Source organism: Amborella trichopoda, chromosome 12 (assembly GCF_054954075.1).
Source record: "Amborella trichopoda isolate Santa Cruz 75 chromosome 12, AtrichopodaSantaCruz75HAP2 v2.0, whole genome shotgun sequence".
NCBI classification, from domain to species: Eukaryota; Viridiplantae; Streptophyta; class Magnoliopsida; order Amborellales; family Amborellaceae; genus Amborella; species Amborella trichopoda.
The window spans coordinates 36,953,386-36,979,284 of NC_142347.1; the positions used below are offsets into that span (position 1 = coordinate 36,953,386).

The 25,899-nt window shown below is 37.5% G+C and overlaps 1 protein-coding gene across 1 annotated transcript; it reads left to right on the top strand.

Moving 5' to 3' along the window:
- The first annotated feature begins 9,522 nt into the window (after positions 1-9,522).
- LOC18421838 (adenine phosphoribosyltransferase 1) lies at positions 9,523-25,537 on the top strand. The gene is made up of 6 exons (XM_011622376.3): positions 9,523-9,750; positions 9,950-10,060; positions 11,562-11,654; positions 12,613-12,762; positions 22,873-22,931; positions 25,248-25,537. The coding sequence occupies exons 1-6, from the start codon at positions 9,537-9,539 to the stop codon at positions 25,299-25,301; spliced, it is 681 nt and encodes a 226-aa protein (XP_011620678.1). The 5' UTR covers positions 9,523-9,536; the 3' UTR covers positions 25,302-25,537.
- The last annotated feature ends 362 nt before the right edge of the window (positions 25,538-25,899 follow it).

The window sequence follows — 25,899 nt, forward strand, 5'->3', positions numbered from 1 at the left end:
ATCACAAAGAACTTAGTTTTGATCTCAAGCAACTCACAAGCCCCTCGATCAACCACAACTACAGGAGAAAAAGGATCCACCAAACCTTCCATCCATATCACCCTCTTTCCTCCCTTCCAAAGCTTTCCTCCAATCCATTTCACTCAACCCTCATGCCTATGTAACTTTTATACCGTTGAGAATGACTTTTAGGGCGTGTTTGATAATAGGAAGTGTCTTTTGGAAGCTGAGAACTTCTCAACTTTCGTGTTTGATAAAAAATGAGAACTCGAAATAAAAACTTTATTTTACTGTTCATCTTTCTACACTCTTTTGTTAAAAAAGTTCCAACCCAAATGTCGAAACCTAAAACAGGAAGTGCGTAACTTCCTCCCCTTCAATAACCCTAGCCTCTTTTCCCATCTTCACTGCTGAGATACCCATAACAAAGACGCAGCACCCCTAAGCCACTGAGCAACCCTTCGTCGAGCACCCCTTTCTTCGCAGCACTCCCTTCTTCGCAACACGCCCCTCTGTTCTTTGAAGAAAAGGTCTCCTCATCTTCTTTATCTCTCAGATCCGGCATAACCAAATTGAGGTAAGGGGTCACTGATCTCATATTCGTCTTCAAATTCTCACTTTGCTTAATTTTCATGTGATTTGGCTCTCCATTTCTTTTTTCTGGAGAAGAATCTGTTTGAAAATTGGTAAAAAAAATGATGTTCTCTATAGTTTAGGGCTTTTTTTAAAAAAAAAAAAGAAAGTAAAATCAGTAAAAAAAAAGGTTTTTTATTTGAACTCTAATATTTGAGCTTTTTCTTAGCTTTTTTTGAGCTTTTTCTGATCAAATATTGGCAAAAAAAAAAATATTAGGGCTTTTTATGAGGTTTTTCTGATATTTGAGCTCTGATTAGAGTACAAATACATTATAAATTTCATTGAGCTGTGATCTTTGAGCTCTGATCAGAATACGAATACATTACAGTTTAGGGCTTTTTTAAAAAAAATTGGTAAAATCGGTAAAAACAAAAAATTAATTTTTATTTGAGCTCTGATATTTTAGCTTTTGCTAAGAGGAAATTGGTAAAAAAATTGTTTAGGGCTTTTTCTGAGATTTTTCTGATCTTTGAGTTCTGATCAGAGTTTGACTACATTATAAATTTTATTGAGCTTTGATGTTTAAGCTCTGATTTTATAAAAGTTTTTTTTATTCGAGCTCTGATAATTGAGTTTTTTCTGAGCTTTTTCTGAGCGAAAATTGGTTTAAAAAAAAAAAAGTTTAGGGTTTTTTCTAATATTTGAGCTCTGATCAGAGTACGAATACATTATAAAATTCATTGAGCTCTGATCTTTGAGCTTTGATTAGAGTACGAATACATTACAGTTTAGGGTTTTTGTTCTGAGGTTTTTCATTTTTTTAAATTGTTAAAATCGGTTAAAAAAAAGTTTTTTTTATTTGAGCTCTGATATTTGAGCTTTTTCTGAGAAAATATTGATAAAAAAAAATTTATGATTTTTTCTGAGCTTTTTATGAGGTTTTTCTGATCTTTGAGCTTTGATCAGAGTACGAATACATTATAGCTCTGATCTTTGAGCTCTGATCAGAGTATGAATACATTAACTTCATTGAGCTCTGAACAGAGTACGAATACATTAAAAACATCATTGAGCTCTGATCAGAGTATGAATAAATTAACTTCATTGAGCTATGATCAGAGTACGAATACATTAAAAACTTCATTAAAAACATTGCAAATCTCTAGGGTTTTATGGGTTTGTTAGAGTCATTACGCGAAATTTAAGCTTGTTTCTTAGCTTATGCTATATTTCTGCTTTTTTGTTTTTTGTTTTCCCTATTTTTGTGGTGGAATAGCTTTCCTTGTTGTGATGTTAGTTCTTAGTTTCTTGTACTCATATTTAATCCATGATTCTAGTGGTTTTACATTGACTCTTATTCATTATTGCATCGTAATTTCTCATTTAATTTATGTCTCATAGCATAATAATTGCTCTATATTATGTAACTATAGATGATTTGTGTTTATGGTAAAATTTGTCAATGGAATGTAGTTCACAATTACATGGAATAATTTATCTTTTTCTTCTGTTTTATAATGTGTTAAAATGAGTTCTAGATTGAACTCAAACTAAATAGGGAAAAAACAAAACTGCGAAACAAAAAGAAAAAAGATAAGAAGAAGAAGAATAGCGGGATGGATTAAGCTACTTTGTGGCTACAAGTTTTAATTGTTGGGTTTATATGGCCTTTAAAGGCCTTATGAGTGTATATTAAAATACTTTTATTATAATGAAACATAAACTCAGTGGGAGTGTGGCCCCTTGAGGATCATACTAACTGAATGATGTTTGTTTATACCGGACTGTGCTTATCAATCTAGGCCAGGCGGTTGAAAAACCTAAGGTACCTAGGCATAAAGAATTAACCGAGGAGGGTTTTGGGTTAACCCTTGATGAGGTCGGAGCTTATACCTAAGATAAGTGAGCAGCGGGACTGTGTGACCCTTGTGTGTGATGGTAGACCTACAGAGACGAGAGCCAAAACCTCATTCATGTTCCATCACACAGTATGTATATCGATAGATCTTTCGGGAAAGCCAGATATCTGCCTTTGGGTGAAGCATATGCATGTGCGAGAGATACCCATATACGCCATAGAGCTGTGGTCGCATCAGGTCGTGGTAACCTTGGCTCGTCTCTAGGGGAGAACTTGTAATCCACATACTGGGATTGCGACCCTTTGATTTTGGTGACTCGCAAATGAGCCCCTGCTTAAACTGTGGGTCATGACAAACACTGGGTCAGTTCAATAAAGCTAGTGTGATCTGTAGTCCACAGTTGAAAGTGAAGTATTCCATAATTATAGATTGAATTCCTAAAACCATATGAATCATTTTTCCATCATATTAATTTAATTGTATTCATTTTATTATTGAAATCTTTTTAGTTTTATTATTTGAATTTTTATGAATCTCTCAATATTTTATTTATGTTTTTTGGACTTATAAAATAAAGTTATTGATTTTACAAAATTGTAAAACTTCATATATTAATTTATTTAATTTTAAAATTATTTATAAAATTTTATCGGGCCCCAAAGTGCACATGGGCCCACCATGTGGGTGGGGCCCCCATGTGCCACAAAAGGGTGGCACGCCCCACCCTTTGGATTATCTTTATTTACTTTGTGTTCAAGACTTTAAGTTATGGTAACTTTGATTTGTGGTATGTGGTCAAATCTTGGAAGGGAAATATTGACCATGGCTTATTTTGTTTTATAGCAAGTTTGCTTTAAAGGGATATGGTCAATTTGAATAAATAGTAAAAATTGATCCCATCTTACTTATATTTGGTAGTATTTATTTGCTTGATAATTTTTGACATATCCTTATGGAATATGTGAGATGGATCATGCAATTTTATAGAGTGCATGATATTTATTAAATTTAACTATATTGATGGGAAAATGGTTTAAGAAAAAAGGGATAATGATCCAAACACCTTCCATAATGTTGATAGCACATCTATGGAATGGATGGCTCAAATCTCTTACCCCACAAGTCACCTTGATTAATAGTATAGATTCAATCTCATGAAAGAGGTAAACTATGGGAATACCTTAAGAAATCCTAAACCTAAATATTCACTATAAATAGAGGTGTTCTCCCCTCTATCTCGACACAACCTCTCTCTCTCCCCTAATCTCTCTCTCATCTCTTTCTTCTAAAGGGGCACACCCCACTTTCTCTCCTCTATATTTCTCTCTCTAACTTTCTCTTTTCAAAACCCTAGGTAGTACTCTCTCTCCTCTCTAGACCTAAGAAGAAACCAAGAGTTAGAAAATTAGAGGGAGACTAAATTATTTTTGGGGGTTAATGTTTAGTAAAGATTTTAAAGGTGATTACCTAGTTTGGCCGAAAACAGCTATCCCGGTTCAAGATTGAAGTTAGACCGCAGATCCAGTGCCATTGGATGTGGTGACTCGGTGGGGGGTGTAAAAATCCCGGTTGAGGTAATCTCTGGCATATTTTCTTTTATTTGCTTGTTTTTTATTTTATATTCTCAAGCATAGTATTAGGTCGTATGAATGGCATCAAGTAGTTGAGATTTACTTTATTGATGTGTTATTTATTTTGTTTATAATAAGACTATCTGTGAGTGATCTTGTTGCCAAAAATATAAGGGGTGATTATTATTATAAAAAACAAAATTGTATTTCCCCGGCAAAAGATCAAATAGTCTTTCTTTCATTAATTATGTATGTTTAATGGGTTGATTTCTTACTGCTTATATTGTGCATGTGTGTTTGAATTGGTTGATTTATTAGTTCTTGCATTTTTAATTATGTATGTTTAACTATTACAGGTTATTATTGAATGGGTTGGTTTTATACATGAGTTGTGAATGTTTTATACAAGTGGTCCACAGCCTTTGAGTGGCTAGATGCCTAGCCCTTGAGGTCACTTGTGTTTGTTGGGTTTGGGAGTGAGTGTAGACTAAATATAGAACAAGTACATGAGATAGCCTATGGTCTAGAGCTCTCTAAGTTGCCATTTGTTTGGGCCCTTAGGAAGCCCCTCGATAGAGTTTCAATATTTTGACCCCAAGTGTCTTGCATATTTTTGTGCACTTCTGACTCTCAAACTTCACTCGTAGTTTATCCATTAGGCTACATAGCATGCACCTCTTGAAATGTTCATTGATTAGTAAATTTATTCTATTCTACATTTTGCATTTTTTTTTTTTTTTTGAAAAGATCTTTTTGGTTCCAATGCCATGATATGAAACATTTTGCATTTTTCTTTTCACTGTTAATGAGCACTATATATTTTGAGAAAAGTTGTCAAAAAAAATATATTGACAAAGTGAATGCACAAAAACAAAATCGTGGAAACACAAAATCGTGGAAATACAAAATCGTGCAAACAAAAAATTGTTACAAGAATTAGATAGAGACTACAAATCTCACAAAGGTAGACTACACTTCTCTATGGATTTTGCTTGTCTTCACGCATGTTCATGCTTCTTTGTAAAAAAAGAAACTATGTGCACATATTCTTTGCAAAAAAAAAGAACCAAAAAATAAGTTACATGACTGCCACTGATTTAGGAAACTTCAAAATGATATGCGCTTCATAAAAGTTACATGACTGCCTCTAATTTTAGAAAACTTCAAGATGATATATGTCCCATGATATTTCTTTTGGTAACGACTATAGGCCGGTTTGGAAACCAAAATGCAATTTTATCATGTGGTGTTAGTGGTGGACATAAGAAAAATGTAACTTTTGCTAATGGGAGGAAAGCCAGTATTTTATCTAATCCAATACAGATACCCAGTTCTTCTTTAACTTCCCAAGAGGTTATCAAACACAGAAACCAGGAACTTTTTAACTTCTCAGAAGATTATCAAACACAAAAAAACTTTCTAATGAGGTTATCAAACACAGAAACCAGGAACTTCTTAAGTTCACATAACTTAAGAACTTCCAATTTACAATTCCTAAACTTGCTTACAATTATCAAACAGGCCCTTATAGGAAGAAAGGGGCACAATAATCAATACGCCCGCATACCCTAACAAAAATTAAACAATCACACAACCTCCATTCAAACAATAACTGAAAATTAGAAAGAACGTGTGGAGAACATTATTAAGAATCACAAGAGCAAACTAGAAAGAGAAATAGAGAGGGAGAGAGTCGTTGGAGATTGTCAAGGAGTATTGAGAGCATAGTTAGCAAGTCGCCGATTTAATTACGACTTTTTAAAAAAAGCTACGTTTTTTTTAAATATGATTTAATATGTGATCTTTTCAATAGATTGGTAAAAATACGCGATCTTTTCAGGAAGAAGTTTAAAACACGACTTTTTCAAAATTTGAAAAAATCGTTTCAAAAAATCTTTCCTATTAATATACTCTAATTTTTATTTTTTTGGAAAGTTCAATATCTTTTTCCTATTTTATGAAATTTCTATTTCTATTTTTATTTCTATTCTCCCAAAACATTCTCTGGTTCTCTGCTATGGATATGGTGCGTATTTTTTTGGGTGGTTATGAGTAGACCATAGTTAGCAAGTATGGGGTAGATAATTTCTTCCTAGAAAGATGAAAATTGAATTCACCTATCCAATACTTATCTTGACAAATAGAATAGATAATCATCTTATGATTTAGAGATATATCACATTGAATATTTGATATTTATATTTATAGGGAGGTCATTTTTATACTGAGTGATATATATAAAGTGAAAGCATTACTCCTCACTGCTATTAATTTTTTCTATACTGTGTATTTCTTCGGGCGGTTATGGGTAGACCATAGTTAGCAAGTATGGGTAGACAATTTCTTTCTAGAAAGATGAAAATTGAATTCACCTACCCAATACTTATCTTGACAAATAGAATAGATAATCATCTTATGATTTAGAGATATATCACATTGAATATTTAATATTTATATTTATAGGGAGGTCATTTTTATACTGAGTGATATATATAGAGTGAAAGCATAACTCAGTGAAAGCAGTACTCCTCACTGCTACTAATTTTTTCTATACTGCATATTTTTTCGAGTGATTATGGGTAGACCATAGTTAGTAAGTATGGGTAGACAATTTCTTTCTAGAAAAATGAAAATTGAATTACCTACCCAATACTTATTTGACGAATAGAATAGATAATCATCTTATGATTTAGAGATATATCACATTGAATATTTGATATTTATATTTATAGGGAGGTCATTTTTATACTGAGTGATATATATAGAGTGAAAACATTACTCCTCACTACTATTAATTTTTTCTATACTGGGTGATATATATATTTAGAGTTTTAAAATTTCTAATATTGTAAATATATTCGATGTTTTGAGCTTAGTCCGATATATTCGCGATCTCTTTACATGAAGTATTTTTGCCAATCCATGTTTTTTACCCGATTTTTTTAATCCGACTTTTAAAAATAAAAAAGATTAATTTCCAATTTTATGTTGAGCCGATTTATTGATAATCCCCGACTTGCTAACTATGATTAAGAGCCATGTTCTAGTTGGTGGGAAGCATAATACGTGTGAGAGTATAAATACGAAAGTGTGAGTATAAATAGGGCAGTTTGAAATTATTGGTGGTGTGAAGTACGTGTGAGAGTATAAATAGGAAAGTGAGAGTACAAATAAGAAAGTTAGAAATTCGTGGTGTGAGGTACGGGTGAGAGTGTATATAGGGAAGTTTGAAATTAGAAGCAAAAAAATAGGAACGTTTTAGGAAAATGGTTTTTTGGAATGAATGCAGTAAATTTTGAAATTGCATGCACAAAAATACGAAATTTTTCTAAAAACGTTTTTTTTTTAAATAAATGGAGTTAAATTTGAAATTGGATACACAAAAATAGAAAAGCTTTAGAAAACAATTTAGGAAAGTTTTTTAAAAACGGTTTTCTTTAAGATTTTTCCTTTTTTTATTCTTCAAACTTTTATTGGTAGTAAGCCAAAAGAAACATATGTTAAATTATATTTTAGATAGAAAAAGAAAGATTGGGTTTTTAGAGAGAGAGAATAGGATAGAGAGAGAGATTTGGTTTTTAGAGAGAAAGAGGGCCTTCTAAAGAAAGAATGGGTTTTTAGAGAAAAAGAGATATAGTTTAAGAGAATGAGATATTAGGTTTCAAGAGAGAGAGCATGAGTTTTATAGAAAGAAAGAGATTGGGTTTTTAGAGACAGAATGAGTTTTAGATATAGTAAAAAAGATTGAGTTTTTAGAGAGAGATATTGGTTTCTAGAGAAAATGCATTTTTAAAGAGAGAGAGAATGAGTTTTTAAATAGATGAGAGAGATTGAGTTTCTAAAGAGAAAATTAGTTTTAAATTCTATAAAAAATATTTGAGTATGCATTTATTTTTATTTTATTTTTGCCTTACTACAAACAATAAAAATTTGAAGAGTGGAGTTCCTTTTTTTAAAAAAAAAAAGCTAAATGAGCTGATTCTAGGCCTTTATAGACCGGCCCGACGCCCGGACCAGCTCGTTAATAGGTCCGCGGGAGGCCCGTTCGCTAGCATGTCGCAGTAGCCCAAGGTCCGGCCCTATCCATTGGCAGCCCTAGTATAAGGTGGGCACCTTATACAAACCTCACTCTTTTTAAAATTCCAACAAAATGAGAATCATATGCAAATTAACCCTTAAAAAAAAGGGTTCAGGTGTCATACAGATGCATCCGTAGATGTAGAGGTAAGGTGTGCCTTCAAATTTTATCATAGTATATAATTTTGATGTAAAATGTTTTTAAGATTATCTCAAAATCTATTTTTATATCTAATTATAAAATTTTAAATTTAAAAAATGGTTAAAATCAAGTAGATCTATAAACATATGAAAAATCTTGAAAATGAACGGTGTAGATAATATGTTGTAAAATGTACTATGTCCGAGACTTCAAATCTTTTTATTTTTCATGGTGATACATTTTTTATGTCGATCAATCAAAGGGTTTTTCAACATTAAAACTACATTTTTCAATAGATTTTTGAGGTGCATCTGTAGCGCTACATTATAAGGTTACAACCTCATATAAACTTTTTCCTAAAAAAAAAGAGAGTAAAAAACCTGGGAGCACTATGTACGTAGGAGCACTATGTATGTAGGGCAAGCAACGGGTTGGGCCTGGCCTAGTACGTATACGGTGAGACCAAGTCCGACCCTGTCTGGCCAAAGGGGCCTTGGCACCATGGTTGGGCCAAGCCAAACAAATTAAAATGGAAAAGAAAAAGAAGATCGGTCCGGGTGAGCCTGGGGGGCCTATTGTGGCCTTAGCCCTAGCCGGTCCACAGGGTACCCTGGCCCGTCTCGGGCTGCATTTTCGGACAAGGCCCTAATTTTTAGGGCATGGCCGACGGGCCAATCGGACGGCCCACTGCTACCTCTAGCCGCTGCCAGTTCTCTCACGAACCAATACATTTTCGGCCCGTGTGCCTTCCTTTGAGGAAGTGGACAATTTGGTCTTCCTTCGACTGCAGGGGGCTGCACCATTTGAGAGAGAGGGAGAGCACCCCACTGTTCTACGTTTGGCTGTCATGGACCTTCTTTGATGAGAGAGATATGGGCCTTCTTCGATGAGAGAGAGAGAGAGATGGGCCTTATTTGATGAGAGAAGAGAGAGAGAGAGAGCTCGACTCCAAATATAGGGATTTTCCGCCAAAAATAGATGAGAGCTTAAATGGTAAAATAGGACCAAATTCAGAGCCTGGTGCACGCGAGACCATCTTCATTGATTCCCAGTCCGCTGTTTCAGCGCACCAAAACCACGAGTTCAAATCTCACTCTGTCCCCCCTTTGTCAACTACTCAACTTTTGTTTGATTTTTAACCGAGATTTCGTTTTCTTACTATTGGAAACCGAAATTTCGTCACATTTTATCGTTACTTTCGCTTCTGAAGTAGGTACATTTATTCGGGACGCAAGTTGCAGAGAACAGTATATTTGCATTCCTTTTCTTCACCTTTTTGGGCTATTGAATCATTATGGACACAGACTCCAGATGTTTTGCCATGGCGGTGCTTTGACGATTGCTCGATTCCCGTTTCTTTACTGCAGAGGGTTCAAATTAGAGAACAAGTTTTCAGTTTCTCACTCTTCGAGAGTAAGAGTTTCTCTCTCTACCAGAATCAAAATGTCTGCTTCAGAACATGCTGATGATCGTCTCCAAAGGATTTCTTCTTCAATTCGAGTCATACCCAACTTCCCAAAACCAGGTATTCTTTGCGCGCGCCCAATTGTTCTCCCCCTCTCTCTCTCTCTCTCTCTAATTAAGCAAGCTACTTAACTAAGTGCATCAGAACTCTGTATCTTCCATGTGGCGTTTGTTTCTCAATGCGTTCTGCTGCCTCTCTCTCTGTTGTTTTTCAGTGATAACAAGGCATGTTAACCCTTTTCTTTAATATTAATTTACAGGGATCATGTTCCAAGACATAACTACATTGTTACTTGACCACAAGGCCTTCCGTGACACTATTGATATACTGGTGGAGCGGTACAAGGATAAGAATATTACTGTGGTTGCTGGTAATTGCTGATCCTTCTTATTCGAGTAACTCGGTGTCTTGGGATCTTGTTTCTAGTATAAGAATTGCATTACTAATTACATAAAATCACTTTCAGCAGGCTTATATACTAATCTCTAGCTGATTTTTTATTTGAAGAAGGTATATGATCTGATTTTGAGTTTAAGAGATGCAAGCATTCACAAAAAGCCAGGTTTCTTGGCCAAATTTTTGTGATTTAACTTACCAAGGGAGGGTCCATATGATTTTGTGACTTATATGATATATGCTGCTAGATTTGAGAGTAATTTGGAAAGACAAACCCTATGCTTAATTTTACCCAAAAAACAAGCCCCATGCTTAACCTCATGTAAAGTGAAGCTGCATCATAGCTTATGGAAAAAAGGATATGTGCTGTGACTGACTGATTCTTATGGAATGAGAACTCCTATTTCTTTCTGTGGAGTCCCCCGTGAAATGTCCATCACTGAGAACTAGATAGTGACCTTCAACTTCAAATAATGTAGAAAGTGACCTCATTTCGGACATTTGCTGCCGAGTATTGTTTCCCCTGCCTTGTTTTGGATTTGTACACCTCTGCTTCCTAAATGAGAATAGCTTGTTGAGGGAAGAAAGGAAAATGGTGCATGCTATGAATGGAAGAGGAAGAGAAACAGTGGTTTAATTGGATGAACATTGAAACAGACGACCAACTTTTGATATGTTAATGTTTTATATTATCCTTTGGTGTTGAAGCAGACTTCATTGATGTGGGTGCCCTAATTAGTGAGTTAAGAGTGAGAGGATCCTTGAGTCTTTCTTTGCAACTTCTTATATTATTTGTCCTTGTCTCTAAATTGGAATTCAATTAATGCTATTAGGAACAGAAATCAAGTAGACTTGCTATTAAGGCATTATACATTTTGTAGGCTACATAGTTAATTGATTTTGATAGTGCATCTATGTCAAATGTAGGAACATGATTCATATAGGCGACCCCAAATAACTGGGATAAGGCTTGGATGATGATAATGATTTGTGTCACATATAACCTGGAGATATAAGAAATGATTATTGAGGTGTTACAGTGAGACTATAACATTATGATTTTCTCCGACATTTAAAAACATGATATTATTTTTTATTTGCATATTGTAAGGATGTTATGGAATCTTTGCTTACTTGATTGTTCTAGTTGTTAACATGTTTGGTTAATGGATTGAACTACCTGCTCAAGTGGTTTTTCATCACATGATGTATTGGCATGAATCTCGGGACCAAGAATCATATGATTATGTTCCATAATTCCTAAGATTCTAAACTTAGCATTAGGAATACAATGGATTAGAATGTTAACTTTAGCTTGAATTGTTATCAATATCAGATTTTGTGCAATATTATTAGAATCTCATCAATTTTCTGTTCTGACATTAGTTTGAATGTTTTGGAAATATAAGCGGGGGAAAATTGAAGTAGCTATACAATAATATCTATACAATGACTTTATTATTTGATTCTTGCAGGAGTAGAAGCAAGAGGCTTTATTTTTGGACCCCCTATAGCCTTGGGTATTGGAGCAAAATTTGTTCCATTGAGGAAACCAAAGAAGTTGCCTGGTATCAAACCTTCAGCAATACCCATCTTTCTCTTCTATATATGATTAGCAGAGAAATTGTCATTTCTTAATTTATTTTCCCTTGATCGCTTTTGGTACTTGTATGATTGTCCCTTTGAGATGCCCCTTTCAGAAAGTTATTATGCAAAAGGCTGCCTTCTTTTTCACATGGAAACCTAGAGTGTGGTGGTACCATTAGGTTTACTCATAATTTTAAAAAGCAGACCGCTCAGCGCCTAGGCGGTTCAGAAGGCCTGGGTGCATCGCCCGGGCCTAGGCGGCCAAACTAGGCGGATATCCCTTGGCGCCCGCCTAGGCGCCCGGGAACCCGCCTAGGCGCCTGTCTGAACCTGCCTAGGCGGCCGCCCAGGGCCTACACACCGCTCAAGGGCAGAAATGTGGCTCCTTGAGGGTATTTTTGGGTTATTTTTTTAATACTAACGGGGCAAAATTGTGGGTTTTAGGTTAATTTGAAATCTAAAACCAATTAGAGGCTAGTTTAGATACAGAACCCCAAAAAAAAAAATTTCTACTAGGCCACCCAGGTTCTAGGTTCTGGGCACTGGGCGGCCTAGACCCCCCCCCCCCTCCCTGACTGCCTACGTGCCGCCTAGTGCTTTTTTAAACACTGGGTTTACTTTAACGAAGTGAGCACCTTTTTGTATTTTGGTGAACTTGTTGGGAACTTCTAGGCTTTATTGTGCATATGTGCCTATTGATTCGTTTGCGTTTTATCCTGCTGCATTAAAGCTCTTTAAATTCAATACTCTTGGTTTAGCTAAACTTATTTCTTCCTATGGTTTTTCTTGGTGCTTTTTCCCATTTGGTTCTATGATTTCCATAGGTGATTTTGAATGCAATGTATGTTTGTTATCTGTATGGTATGACCTTTGTCGGAATTGTCTTTATTGGATGATGTAGTTCTCTTATATCTTTAACTACTGTGATTTCCCAAATAGGTGAAGTCATCTCCGAAGAGTATTCGCTAGAGTATGGAACAGATCGAATGGAGATGCATGTAGGAGCTGTACAACCAGGAGATCGCGCACTTGTTGTGGATGATCTTATTGCAACAGGAGGGACCTTATGTGCAGCATTGAAGTTATTGGGTAATCTTCGGCTTGAGTGGATATTGTAAATTATCTAAAAAAAAAAAGAAAAACTGAACTCTTACTTGTTCATGTGAACATCATACAAAATCATCTGAGCATATCGATTGCATTTCTGATATTTGTTTGTTGTAATCTAACTTAAAGAGTTGGAAGCTAGAATCCTGCAAGCTCCTTTGCCCATTGTTCTGCAACGTCCTCTTGTGTCTGAGCTATGTTGTTTTGGTAGGAAGGGGTTAAAATTGATCCGGCTAAGGTGGAAGCCATCAAGAGCTGGCCGATCTAAGTTTCACAGTCTCGCTTCATTTTATAGGAGATTTATAAGAAATTTCAGCAATGTGATTGCCCTTATCACTTAAGGGGTATTTAAATGCACTCTAGAGGCAGAAGAGAGCTTCCAAGTTGTAAAGGCGAAGGTGATTCATACACGTGTTAGTGCCTGACGATTTTGAGGTCTTTGAGGTGGATTGTGATGCATCCCATGTTGGAATATGAGTGCGTTGAGCCAGGAGGAGCATCATGTGGCCTTTTTTAGTGAAAATTTGAATGATGCTCATTCAGTACAATGTCAAATTTTATGTGATTGTTTAAGCTCTTCAACATTGGAGACATTATTTGATTAAGAGGGAGTTCGTGTTGTATTCAGACCATGAGGTATTGAGATATCTTAACTCTTAGTGTACACTAAATAGTCAAAATACCAAATGCATTACATTCTTACAAGAATACACATTTACCCTTAAGTAAAATCTAGAGTTCACCATAAAGTGGCAGATGCATTTCTATTTCATGGGACTCGATTATGCATTCTAGAGAGTTCTCTTCGTGAGAACATCATTCTTGTGCTTCACAGTGGGGGTCTTGCTGGACATTTAGGTCAAGACAAGACTATTCTGTTGGGTAGAGAAGAGGCATTTTTGGCCTAGATTGTAGCACGACGTGAAGTGGTATGTGGAACTTTGTTAAGTTTGTCATGTTCTAAAGGTCAGACTCACAATACTGGCCTCTACACCCCACTTTCCATTTCAGATGTTCCTTATGAAGACGTCAGCAAGGACTTTATGCTAGGTTTACCTAGAACAACTAAGAGTTATGATTTTGTGTTTGTAGTGGTGGACCATTGTTTGAAAATGGCACATTTTATTCGTTGTCAAAAGACCTATTCCGCATCTAATATAACAAATCTTTTCTTTAGAGAAGTTGTTGGTCTTCATGGTGTACCTAAGTCGATCACCTCTGATTGATATATCAGATTCTGGAGTCATTTTTTGGATAACACTGTAGTCAAAACTAGGTAGAACTCTATAGTTCCACAGTGCATATCATCCGGCAGACTGAGATAGTCAATTGTAGTTTGGGAAATTTGTTGAAATATCTTATATGTGAGAAGCTGAACCTGTGGGATTTGAGCAAAATTTGCTTTTAATAGCTTTGTCAACGAATCGACTAAGAAGTCTCCTTTCGAGATAGTATGTGGTTGCTCCATTCCACACATATTAGACCGTGTTCCAGTACCTTATGTGGGGAGGAGGAGTGTCAAAGCCAACGACTATGCCCATGCCCAACACATCAAGGAAGTGCAAAAGGAAGTTCTTGATAGGTTGAGAGCCAATTGTGCCAAGTATAAGGAGATTGCAGATGAGCATCAACGCTATAAATCATTTTCTGTAGGGGACTCTGTCATCGTATATCTGAGGCGTTAGAGGTTTCTTATTATGATATCAACAAAGGTTTAAGCATACTGGATTCTCAAGAAGTTGGTAATAGTGCTTATCTCTTTGAGTTTTGTGAGGACCTCCACAGGTCGTCAGTCCTTAATATTGCTGATCTTTATGAGTTTCAAGGTGACCCACCTATACTCTTCGATGTTGTTCGGGCTGTTGGTACATGCCCTGGTTCATACAAAAGACACTTGGTTCGTCAAAAAGATCACCTGTTGGTTGATTGTTCATGGACTGATGAGCATGTGTTATGGAGGCGGCGGGAGGATCTTTATCTTCATTACATGGAGGCATACATGACGGCGTCGAGCTCTTCCCAACCTGGGGCTAATTGCACTGTGGCCTTCTATTGAATTAATGTTGGCAATGGGCCCGGCCAGCCTTGGCCCTGGACTGACCGTTGTTTGCATTGGGCCGGCTTTGGTGCTATTAGGGCCAGGCTGGGTTGGGCCGGGCCATCAACAAATGAAGAAAAAATAAAAGAAAAAACAAGAACAAAGAGTCTGTCAGGGACGGGCTCTAGCCCAGCCCTCGGGCCACAATTCGTGTCCCATTCCCTACTTTTTTTAGGACCGAGCCAAGCCAGACCTCCCGGCCCATTGCCAGCCTTATATGGGACTAATTTAATTTACTTATGTGATAAAGGGTTTAATTTTTTAGAGTGAAAGCCATGTTATTTTGACTTCTAATTATTTTAGTTATACTGGGGTATTCATGTCTTTTGGGAGTTGTGGAGAATTCAGGGCAGTTTGGTCATTTAATTATTTTAGCTTAGCGAGGGGTGTATTTTTAAAATCTTTTTTTTTAAAACAGTTATGTATAAGGAGAGAGAAAGATGTCTAGCCCTTCAAGATTGTTTATTTTGGAGAAATTTGTGAAAAAAGAAACCCAAGAAAGGGCTTCTTGAAATCTTAGTTGAAGGCTATAACGAAGGCTCGGTATCACCTCCTAGGCTTCCTCCCTTCCAAGATTTCAGTCTATTATAGATACGGAATCTCATCTCCTAGGCATTAAAATATGTTTCTAAAATTGCATGTTGATTTTTTCAAGTTTGTTTACTCAGTTTTGTGGATCAATACCTGCTGAATTTGTTGATAATTCACCTTAGTTTAATTTAAAGTGTTCTCAAACTTGTTTTAGAGTATTGTAATCGAAGATTTGCAAGCAGCTGATGTGAAGTTACATCAATTTTTAGTTGATATGACCTCATGTGGCTCTGGAATGACTTGACATTCTTATTGGACTAATTTTGTTTTTTGCTAGAAACATATCTGCTTTTTTTACGAGTTCAAAGAACCTTACACTGACAAAGTCCATTGTTTCCAATACTGATGTTATCTAGTTGCCCATATGCTGATCCCGAAAAGAAAATTGTTTGCTTCTGCCCCTTGCTCCCACTCCCTTTTCAAACAACATTGTCAACCTTTGTAGTAACTAAGGTCTTAATGCTGACTCTTGCATAGACTTTCCCTGTTAACTATTGTATGACAATTTTGATTTTTCATGTGCAAGACATTTTCAGTACGATAATTCATGTCTCTCTTTATCAAATCCTAAATATATGGATGGAGAAAATAGTAAATTAGAAAGTGATGGAGGATACTTTGATTACACATGTTGTACAAATGCCACATGCCTAATGCTTTAAGGATCATGCCTTTAGGGAGAGAGTTGGGGGGAGTGGTAGATATGGAAGGGGATAAGTAGGAAGAGTCCAGGAAGTGGAAATAGGATATACAATGTGTTCTTACTATACTGAAATGGTTATTTAAGTCCTATATATATGAGTAATTAGGTGTTTGTGACCTGATACCCTTATTGGCAGTATTTGTTTTGAGGAAGTTAACAATTGTATTACTTAAAAAGAGAGGTATACATTATAATGATGAGAGTACCCACAGGGCCAGGTCTCTCGGCCAAAAAATAGGCCACATAATAGTAGCCCTGTACAAAACATATGGGGCTTATAAGAGATGCCCTATTACACGAGGTGTACAAAAAAGGAAAGGAGGTGCGCCAACAATGGTCTGGAGCAAAAAAGGAGATGGACCAGCAACACGAAGATAGATGAAGAAGCGCAACAAAAATGTTGTCGCTATGCGGGGGCTTCGACCTAGGCTTTGATGTAGGAGAATTTGAGGGAATAATAAAATTAGCAAGAAACAAGCCAAACACAAGCAATTGTGGAGAAAGCCTAAGGCTTTCTCCCACCTAGGGCTCAAACCTTGGGCTTCTTTTACAAGACAAAGTCTTTCTTTTCTTAAAGAGAAATAGATGAATGACTCTCCAGCCCATCCATGCCCTTATTTAAATTGAAAACTTATTGTTTTGGACTATATTTGTCCATACAATTTAACTTTTGACCAAAATGTCCTAACTTAAGTATAACTTGAAACTAAACTCCCTAACTTTAACTAAAATATCTAAAAAGTCCCTAAAATTCCTAGAAACTACAAAACCCTAAAACTAAAATCAAAACATATATCCATTAAAATTGAATAAAAATTAAAAATAAGTATAATTTTTCCCTCCATCACCCTTGCACTGTCCTTAGCCAGTTGGTCTGCTAAGGCGTTTGATGTCCTCCAAATATACATCCAAGAGATGGCTATATATATACAAGTATGCGCAATTCATCAAAAATTGAGGCGAGGTACCAAGGGGGTGGGGCAATTCCAGCAGCCCAAGAGATTGTTTTTGGCATCTCCCTCGACAAACAGTTGTGATCCCCACGATTGGTCGAACTTCTTTTGACCCAATAAGAGTGCCATAGACTCTGCAAGCTGAGAGTTTGTGTGACCAATGTACTTAGAAAAGGAAGCCAAAATATTGCCGTTGTGGTCTCGGAAGACCCCTCATGCTCCAGCTGGGCCTACGTTGTCGAGGGAGCATCTGTCGAAATTAAGCTTGATGATACCAGCCGGGGGAGCCACCAGTTGTTGGCTCTTGAGACCCGATGGGATTCGAGGTGGAGGATATCTTCCCATTTGCGAAGGAAGGTTGCTGCCAAGACTCCAGCAAAGGCCTTGTGGTTGGAAGCCCAAATGATTACTAGAGAAGTAATCTTATGGAAGAGCGCTGAAACTTGCACTTTAGACCTCAGAAAATTCTGGAATTTCTTTTGATCCAAAGTACCCAGATAGTTGTCGCGATGGATGCCTCCCAAAGAATTCTGCTTGCCTTCGGCCATTGAGAGTTGAACGAATATCTGAGTAGGGCCGGAAAGGAGGCAGGGGTAACCCAGGGGAGGCCAAACAGCCGGAGAATGTGACACTAGAGGTCGAGAGCAAGGTTACAATGAATGAAGAGATGAGGGTTCTTCTCTTCTTGGCAGAGACACAAGACGCACCTATTGGGAATGGGAATTCCTTTCCTTTGGAGTTGATCTATAATGAGGGCCCTTTCTGAGAAAGCAATCCAATTAAAGGCTTGTACTTTAGCAGGTGCAATAGTAGACTAGACCTTCGATAGGACAAAGGTTGGATTAAGGGGGAAGGTTGGAGGTTGTTGGAGTCTTTAATAGAAGGAGGCTACCGAGAATGAGCCAGAAGGGGAGGAAGGTTGGATTGAGGGGGAAGGTTGGAGGTTGTTGGAGTCTTTAATAGAAGGAGGCTACCGAGAATGAGCCAGAAGGGGAGGGGGTCCACACCAAGGTGTCTGTCCCTGAGAGAGCGAGGAAGGTGGAATGTAGGGAGGCCGATAATGCAATAAAATCCACAGTTTTGTCATCAAAAAGAGGGCATCTGAAGGAGGGGTTCCAGACCCTACGATTTCCAGAAATTACCATCTCGTCGGCAATGGTGGAGGATTTGTTGGAGGCGAGAGAGAAAAGACAAGGGAATATGTCCCGTAAGGTGGTGTGGCCTAACCAAAGGTGAGACCAGAATCGCACTCTGGCTCCTTCCCTAGGAAGAAAACGGATGAATTGCTTGAAAAGAGATAGAGAAGTCAGGAAAGACTTCCAAGCTCCAGAGGCCCTACTCGGAAATCTTCCCTCAGGGCATCATAGGTCTGCCAAAATTCTATATTTGCAACGGATGACGTGGGCCCAAAGCGAGTTGTTCTGGATAGCCAGTCTCCACCACCACTTCCCGAGCAGGGTGCTATTCTGTTTCCTCAAAGTCTTGATATCAAGTCCTCCTTGGTGCTTCGAAAGGCAAACTTTGTCCCAGGAGCTGAGGTGAAATTTTTTAGACTCCTCTTCTCCAGACCAAAGGAAGTTCTTCATTAGTTGGTCCAGGCGTCTAGTTACCGAGGCGGGCATTTGGAATAAAGACATGAGATAGACCGGGGAGTTAGCCAGGTGGCTTTGATGAGCGTAGTCCTACCTGTGAAAGATAGGAACCTACCTTTCCACCCTGCCCGTCGCCTGTCTACCTTATCTATAACATGACCACTGCCTCTTCTTAAGTTTCCTTAAACCCAAAGGTAGACCAAGGTAGGTAGTGGGGAGGTCCTCCACTTTGCATTCCCAGTTGGGAATGAGGGCTCTTGTTTCAGAGTTGGAGAGGGCAACCCCGATCACTTTGGATTTTTCTATGTTCACTTTAAATCCCGTGGCATACTCAAAGCATTTGAGAAACAACCTCAGGTTTTCTATTTCCACCTAGGTAGCATCTAGGAAGACGAACGTGTCCTTTGCGTACTGTAGGTGGGGCACAATAGGGCCTTGAGTACTACTATTGAATCTAGAGAGAGTCCCACCTAGTATAGGCAAGAAATGGAACACCTCCGCAGAGATGGCAAAGAGAAAGGGGGAGAGGGGGTCCCCTTGGTGGAGACCCCTAGAGAAAGGGAAGAAGCCCTTTGGTGAACCATTGATTAGAAGGAGGGGTTGGAGTAGCATCCCCTCATCCATTTCCTCCAACGAGCCCCAAACCCCATTCTAGACATGGTTTCCTCCAGAATTGACCAGTCTACATGGTCGTAAGCTTTCTCCCTCTATCTTGAAAATTAGAACCAGTTTTTTGCTAAGGTGTCTTGAGTGCAAGCACTGGTGTGCCACCAGAGCCCCATCCAGGATGTGCCTATCTTTGATGAAAGCACTCTGAGAGGGGGAAATGACTAGGGGAGGTACTTGTTTCATCTTAGAAGGCAAAACTTTAGAAAGGATCTTGTAGGTAGAATGACCAAACTGATGGATTGGAAATCCTTCAACTCCTTTGCCTCTTCAATCGTAGGCACAAAGAGCAATGAACGTGGTGTTGTGAAGGATTCCTCGGTGGAAGAATTCTTCAAAGAAATTGAGGAAGTCTGCCTTGAAGGTGTCCCAAAAAATTGTAAATGCGGCAACTGGGAATCCATCGAGGCTAGGGGCTTTATCTTTGCCCATGTGCTCGATGGCTGCTGTGATCACTTTTTCAGAGAAAGGGCGTTCCACCCAGTGAAAAGGGATAGTTTGGAACTTCAAGTTGGCCAATCTAGGTCTCCCTTATTGGCAATATTACAATCAAGCTGCTTAAGAGAGTAAAAATTGCCAAATACCTTTGTAGTATTACCCCATGTTACATCTAAAATAGTTCCAATTTATGAACCCCAACACCTACCCCCTAGATATAAGCTTTAGGACCTGTTAGTATCGTGATAGACTTTTGGAAGTGCATGGGAGAGATTTTCATATTTTGGTTGACCAAGTTGTTCACCAAGATATTGAGAACAAAGAAAATGCTAGAGGAATGGAGAAAAAGTAGTGTGGTACCTATTTACAAGATTAAAGGAGACATAGAGAACTGTAGAAACTATCAAGGGATTAAAGTTATAAGCCACACTATGAAGCTGTGAGAGGGGGTATTTGAGCAACGACTAGAACATGAAACGAATGTATCTGAAAATTAGTTCAGTTTTATACCAGTGAGGTCAATAATTGAGGCTATTTTCCTACTTCATTAACTAATAGAAGTTCAGAGAGAAGGAAAGAGACCTCCACATGATCTTTATTGATTTAGCGAAAGCATGTGGTAAGGTACTTAGAGAGTTAATTTGGTGGGTGTTGGAAAAGAAAGGAATCTTTAAAGGACATGTTCACATGGTACAAGATACGTAAGAGGGAGCGCTAACTAGAGTGAGGACAACTAGTGGAGAGACAAGTAAGTTTTCAATGACAGTAGGCCTACATTAGGGGTCAGCATTGAAGCCATATCTCTTTGTTTTGGTCATGGATGAGTTATCTAGGCATCTACTTGTTGACATACCATGGTGTATTTTGTTCGCATATGAGATAATTTTGAAAGATGGGACTAGAAGAGGTTTCAACGCAAAGTTTGAACTTTGGAGGGATGCTATACTAAAGAAGATGTCGAGTACAACCGTTTTCACTATTGTGCTTCACGTGAGGAGTCGAGTGAAGAGGAAAGTAATAGAAGACCTAAACGTGAGGGACATCTCTCAATTTGAAGGTAGACATTCCTGATTTTGACGCAAATTGTATCCAAAATCAGTAGGTTGTAGATTAGAATTTGCCACCAATCTTCGACACATAGTCAGATGAAGAACAAGACTACGTAGGAGATCAAATCTACGATGATGAAAAAGATTCGTGGTTGAATTGTTCTTTGATGAAGAAAAAGATGAAGGGCTCTAGGAAGCACCGATCGGTGAAGTAATTGGTTTGACTATAGGATCCTATGCTCATCCCGAAGATGCTTCCTTATAGGGCTAGGCTATGGCGATTTCAACAGTGTTATATGATTGAACTTCTACAATTTCAACTAGTTTATGTGATTGAACCGAGAGCATATATCGTGGTTATTCCATCAATATATAATGACCCTTTCCTTAAGGGTTTCTCAAAGGTGTCTATGAATATATCAACCGATGTCACCCCAGTCTCAATGCATCGTTTATTACATATAATATATTTTTATGGTGTATATGTAGTAGATGCTTATATATGTATGTATGTATATGTAATATATGTATATGTAGTATATGTATATGTAGTATATGTATATGTAGTATACGTATATGTAGTATACGTATATGTATGTAGATACGGGAAACAGCCACGGCTCCTATAGATACGGCTCTTGTAGCCACGGCTCATGTAGATACGGCTCTTGTAGATACGGCTCATGTAGATACGGGAAACACACGTGCACACACAGCTCCTGTAGATACGGGAAACACCCACAGCTCCTGTAGATCTGTGCCGGGTTGACACATTATTCAATTTTGCCTATAGGAATTTTTAAGAGTTTTCCATATATATATATATATATATGTTTGGGGCCCTTTCCTAAGTGGCAACGTCCCCACCTGGCAGCTGCTTAGAAGGAAACGAGGTGTCTTCTTGGTGTCGACAAAATTGAGTTTATCTTTGGTGTTTGATCCAAACGTTCTCTTCCTCCTTTGAGGTGAGGATTTTATTACCAAAATGGTTGCAAGAGAGATGGGATTGAAGAAACAAAGATAGGCTTGAGAAACTTGAACGGGATTGAGCAAGTTTCTAAGGACTTTTGCTATGTTTGCCTTGGTTTTTTGAAGGGTTTAGACCTCAAACCTCTTTCTCCAGGATCTTCTTTCTTTTCTTTTCTTTTTTGAAAAAATTTGAATAGATGGGAGAGGGTACTGTAGTCTCAGATTGGAGGTTCTAATAAGGATTAAATGGAGTTGGGAGGTCTAGATGGTTAGAGCCATGTGGAAGTCATAAAGGTTATGACACAGATTAAGGTTGGTTCAATCTAGTTTTGCTGCCAACTTTGAGGAAAAACTTTTAGATGGATTCAAAGAAAACTGCTAACAGGTCTACCAGTTGTTGCAAGTGACTAGTTGCTTTAGAGGTTTTTGGAAGGCTTCCAAAGGCAAGGATTTCTTTCACTCTAAATTTAAGATTTTGGTCTTTTTGGAATACAGTCGTTTGAACCTATTGAGAATGCCAAGTTCAGGAGGTTTTAGGAGGCAAATGGGTTTGGTTCCACTGAAGGTTTACTAGGGGAATTGGGTTAAGCTTGTAATTGCTGGTGGCTAGTGTTTCCAGCGAGATTCTGGACAAAAGGGTTCAAGGATCTTTGATCAACTTCATCCAATCTTGGGATATGTACACTGGCTACATGATTTCTACATCTTGAAGCACGTCTCTTGAGCTCTTTATATAAGGCTCAATCTTATGTCCGTTTTCTGTTTATTTTTGGGTAATTATCCTTTAATTTGTTTCCGTCTCCTGGAAGAAACACATTATATTTGCTATGGTTGATTCTGTTCTGTTGGGTTTGCTAGATTACATTTCTACTGATGCAACATTGGTATATTCCTTTGAAGCTGAACTGTTTTCTGGCTGAATATGGTATTACATATCCTGTGTGTATGTGAATTTGATATTCTGTTTTTCAATGGTTAAAAAAAAAAAAGAGCATCGGTATTTATTGTCTCTGATAGAACTTTGTTTTTACAGAACGTGTTGGGGCAGAGGTGTTTGAATGTGCATGCATAATTGAATTGCCAGAGTTGAAGGTATGTATCTTGCCTATATCTTGCAGTTGATTCTGTATCTCATTCTTTGGGGACTGATATAGAAAATACTAAGATGATTAGTAAAAAATGGTAGTGTTTAAGAGTAAACTATTTAACCAATCATGTTTGTGTTTGTTAAAAAGGCTCCTCTTCGTAATTATCATACAATGACAATAACAGGAGACAGTTGTATCAATTGGATCATGGGTTTGCAGTAATTTACCATACACCAGATTAATCAATACCACCTTATCTTCTGTGCTAGATGTGAATGCACTTGTTTGTTTCTTGCTGGTCCAATAGCACAATGAAGTGCTAAATAACTCTTCTAATCTATTGTACTGCCAATCATTTGGTAACATAAATGAATAGCTATTACAATGGCATATCTTACACAAAGTCCTCTATCAGTTAATATTCATGTATATATAATAATGCTTATGGATTTTAGGACATTGTTTTAGAATCTGGCATATTGCCTCAGGGCTCATCCGATTTGACTTGACTCACCATTTTCAGAGTCCTGAAATAGTCGGTTGGATCTCATGAGATTTCGTATTTCTTTAGTTTCTTGAAGATCCGGCTTAGACATACAAAACTCTTACCTAAGTGGACTAGACTCCGAACCAGGAGAGTACAGGGCCAAGTTTGTTTTTGAAAACCTTGCATTAGAGAGGTGGTGTTGACTTAGATCACTCATGGATTCACTTGAAATGTGATCTATATGAGTTTGGATTTAGTGATAGTGAGATAAAGAGCTCCCCAGTTAGTTGACCATATGCTATATTGGATACACCATCTAGAGCTGGCTGACCTCAATTCTTTAATCCTCCACATTTGCCTCACTGTCTTGGTTTGCATTAGAGATGATGAGCTTCACTAGTCTGCTATCATGTCTTCACCACAAGGACTATTCCTGAACTGCAGATGTAACATTAATCTCGCATTTCAATTAAATCATTGTAATGCTGCTTTTGTGACGCAAGTTTGTATCAATGAAATAAATGTTTTGTTACAAACTACAAGTGATCCCTTATCAAGAGCAGTAGCAGGGGATCATGAAAGGCTAGAAAATCCTTATAGTTGTGAGCGTTGTATGTAGAAGGCATATGTTAGGAATTGAGATCCCCAAATGTTAGATATCTCAATCTGAACCTTTTTGGATCTTGGTCCCAACCTTTTGGGGATTTTGCTTCCATTTTCAAGGAGTATAGCCTAGAACATTCTTTAAAGTAGGGATCCCCTTATTTATAACCAGTAAGTCATGCAATTATATTAAAAAAAAAAGTTGCATTGCTAGCTGGCTGATAAAGAAAATCATCAGTTTAGTTGTTATCTTGGTCCTTGAGGTTGGAGTTGAGATCCCGAAATTTAAAAATCGAAATCCCTTGAAGATCACTTTCTTGAGCAAGATGTCCTAAGTTGCGAGATCCCAGCAACTGTTCTATATACAAACTCAAGAATAAAAATACTAATTCTAATACTAGCCCTTGTTCAAATCTTCAAAGTTCATTTTTTTATGGATTTATTCATGCGTAGGATTCCATTGCATATTCGATAGTGTTTGCGTTCATGGTGAAATGACTTGCAACCTTGTATTTTTGTTCAGCATGATTACAGAAATGAAAACCCCTCACCTTTTTCTCCATGTATTTTTCCATCACAACATTTTCACCAATAATTTTGAGTTTGTCCTTCATATTGGTTTGAGTAATGGAAAAGATAAACAACCAATGGATGGCTGCCCAATTCTACAGCTTCGATAGAGCCCCCAAAATCCATGTTAGGTGAATTTATAGGACCTGAATTTTTGCAAACAGCTCTTGATTCACCTTTTAATCAATTCCAAAAAGAACAAAAAAAATGAATTTGAGCTCTTAAAATTGTAGTTTGCTTCTAATGACTGGACCATCCAACGTCGTAGTTGTAATATGAGCCATCATCCAACAATTGGATGGCTTTTGGGGGTTCCATCATTTCTGTAGGAACGGACAGCTCCATCCATAGATATTTTGGCCTGATGGAAATACTGCACATGCATATTCAACTGTACATGCATATTCAACTGTTAAATGAGACCCTGTTTCTCTTGGTGGCCGGTACTTAGGAACTCACACTGGCTTTTGAAACTTTCCTCTGGCGGGGAAAAATTAATTTACTTTTACAAGTAACAGAATTTATTTGTCTTGCTTTAGTTTTGTTTTCCTCTTCTTCGCCCTCCCTCGTCCTAGTTTCTTTTATCTTTATGGACTATGCCTCTATAATTGGCTCCTTCTATGTCTTTTACATGTAATATTAGCTTTTCTGTTGAAACAGGGACGGGACAAGTTGAAAGGCACACCACTCTTTATCCTCGTAGAAGCCAGTTGATCAAATTTAGAGGGCATCATGGTCTTGCAAGGTGCATGTCGCAAAGCTTTATGAGTAGCAATGCTCATATTGTTCCAGTTCATACAATAATAATCAGTGATGTTTCTTTTTATGTACCTTTCCATAATAATGTTCATAAAAACGAGAATCGGCATTTCTTACTTGTAAACTGTTGTTATCCTCATATAATTGCAAGCAACGCTCTCCCTGCTGTAGTGCACCTTTATTTCTTCCTACATGCATGACTTGGAACTACGGTGTCAGCTTCTTCTTTTTTTTAAGGAGAAAGGGGGGTTTATATTAAGGTCTCGAAAAATGCCAATTGATGGGACCGGTCTGGTTTATAAAGCATTTTTGTATTTTCAATGGGATAAAACATATATTAGAACATTTAAGCATTTTCAATGGGATAAAACATTTTAAGTATTTTCAGTTTTATCATACACTCATTCTTTTGTACAACTTAATTGTTTTATCATATAACAACCATGGCTACCTTTCCCCTCATTTCCTCTTCCCATTCTCTGTGTACTCTAACCCAACAAGCCCACATCTATCCTCTCCTCTCAAATTCTCTCTCTACAATTTTCTACGCCAC

Bases quoted from the DNA above. Each gene is read 5' to 3' on its own strand.
- LOC18421838 (XM_011622376.3), top strand. From the start codon at position 9,537: ATGTTTTGCCATGGCGGTGCTTTGACGATTGCTCGATTCCCGTTTCTT. The intron at 9,751-9,949 runs GTATTCTTTGCG...ATTAATTTACAG, and splicing joins ACCCAACTTCCCAAAACCAG to GGATCATGTTCCAAGACATA. The intron at 10,061-11,561 runs GTAATTGCTGAT...TGATTCTTGCAG, and splicing joins GAATATTACTGTGGTTGCTG to GAGTAGAAGCAAGAGGCTTT.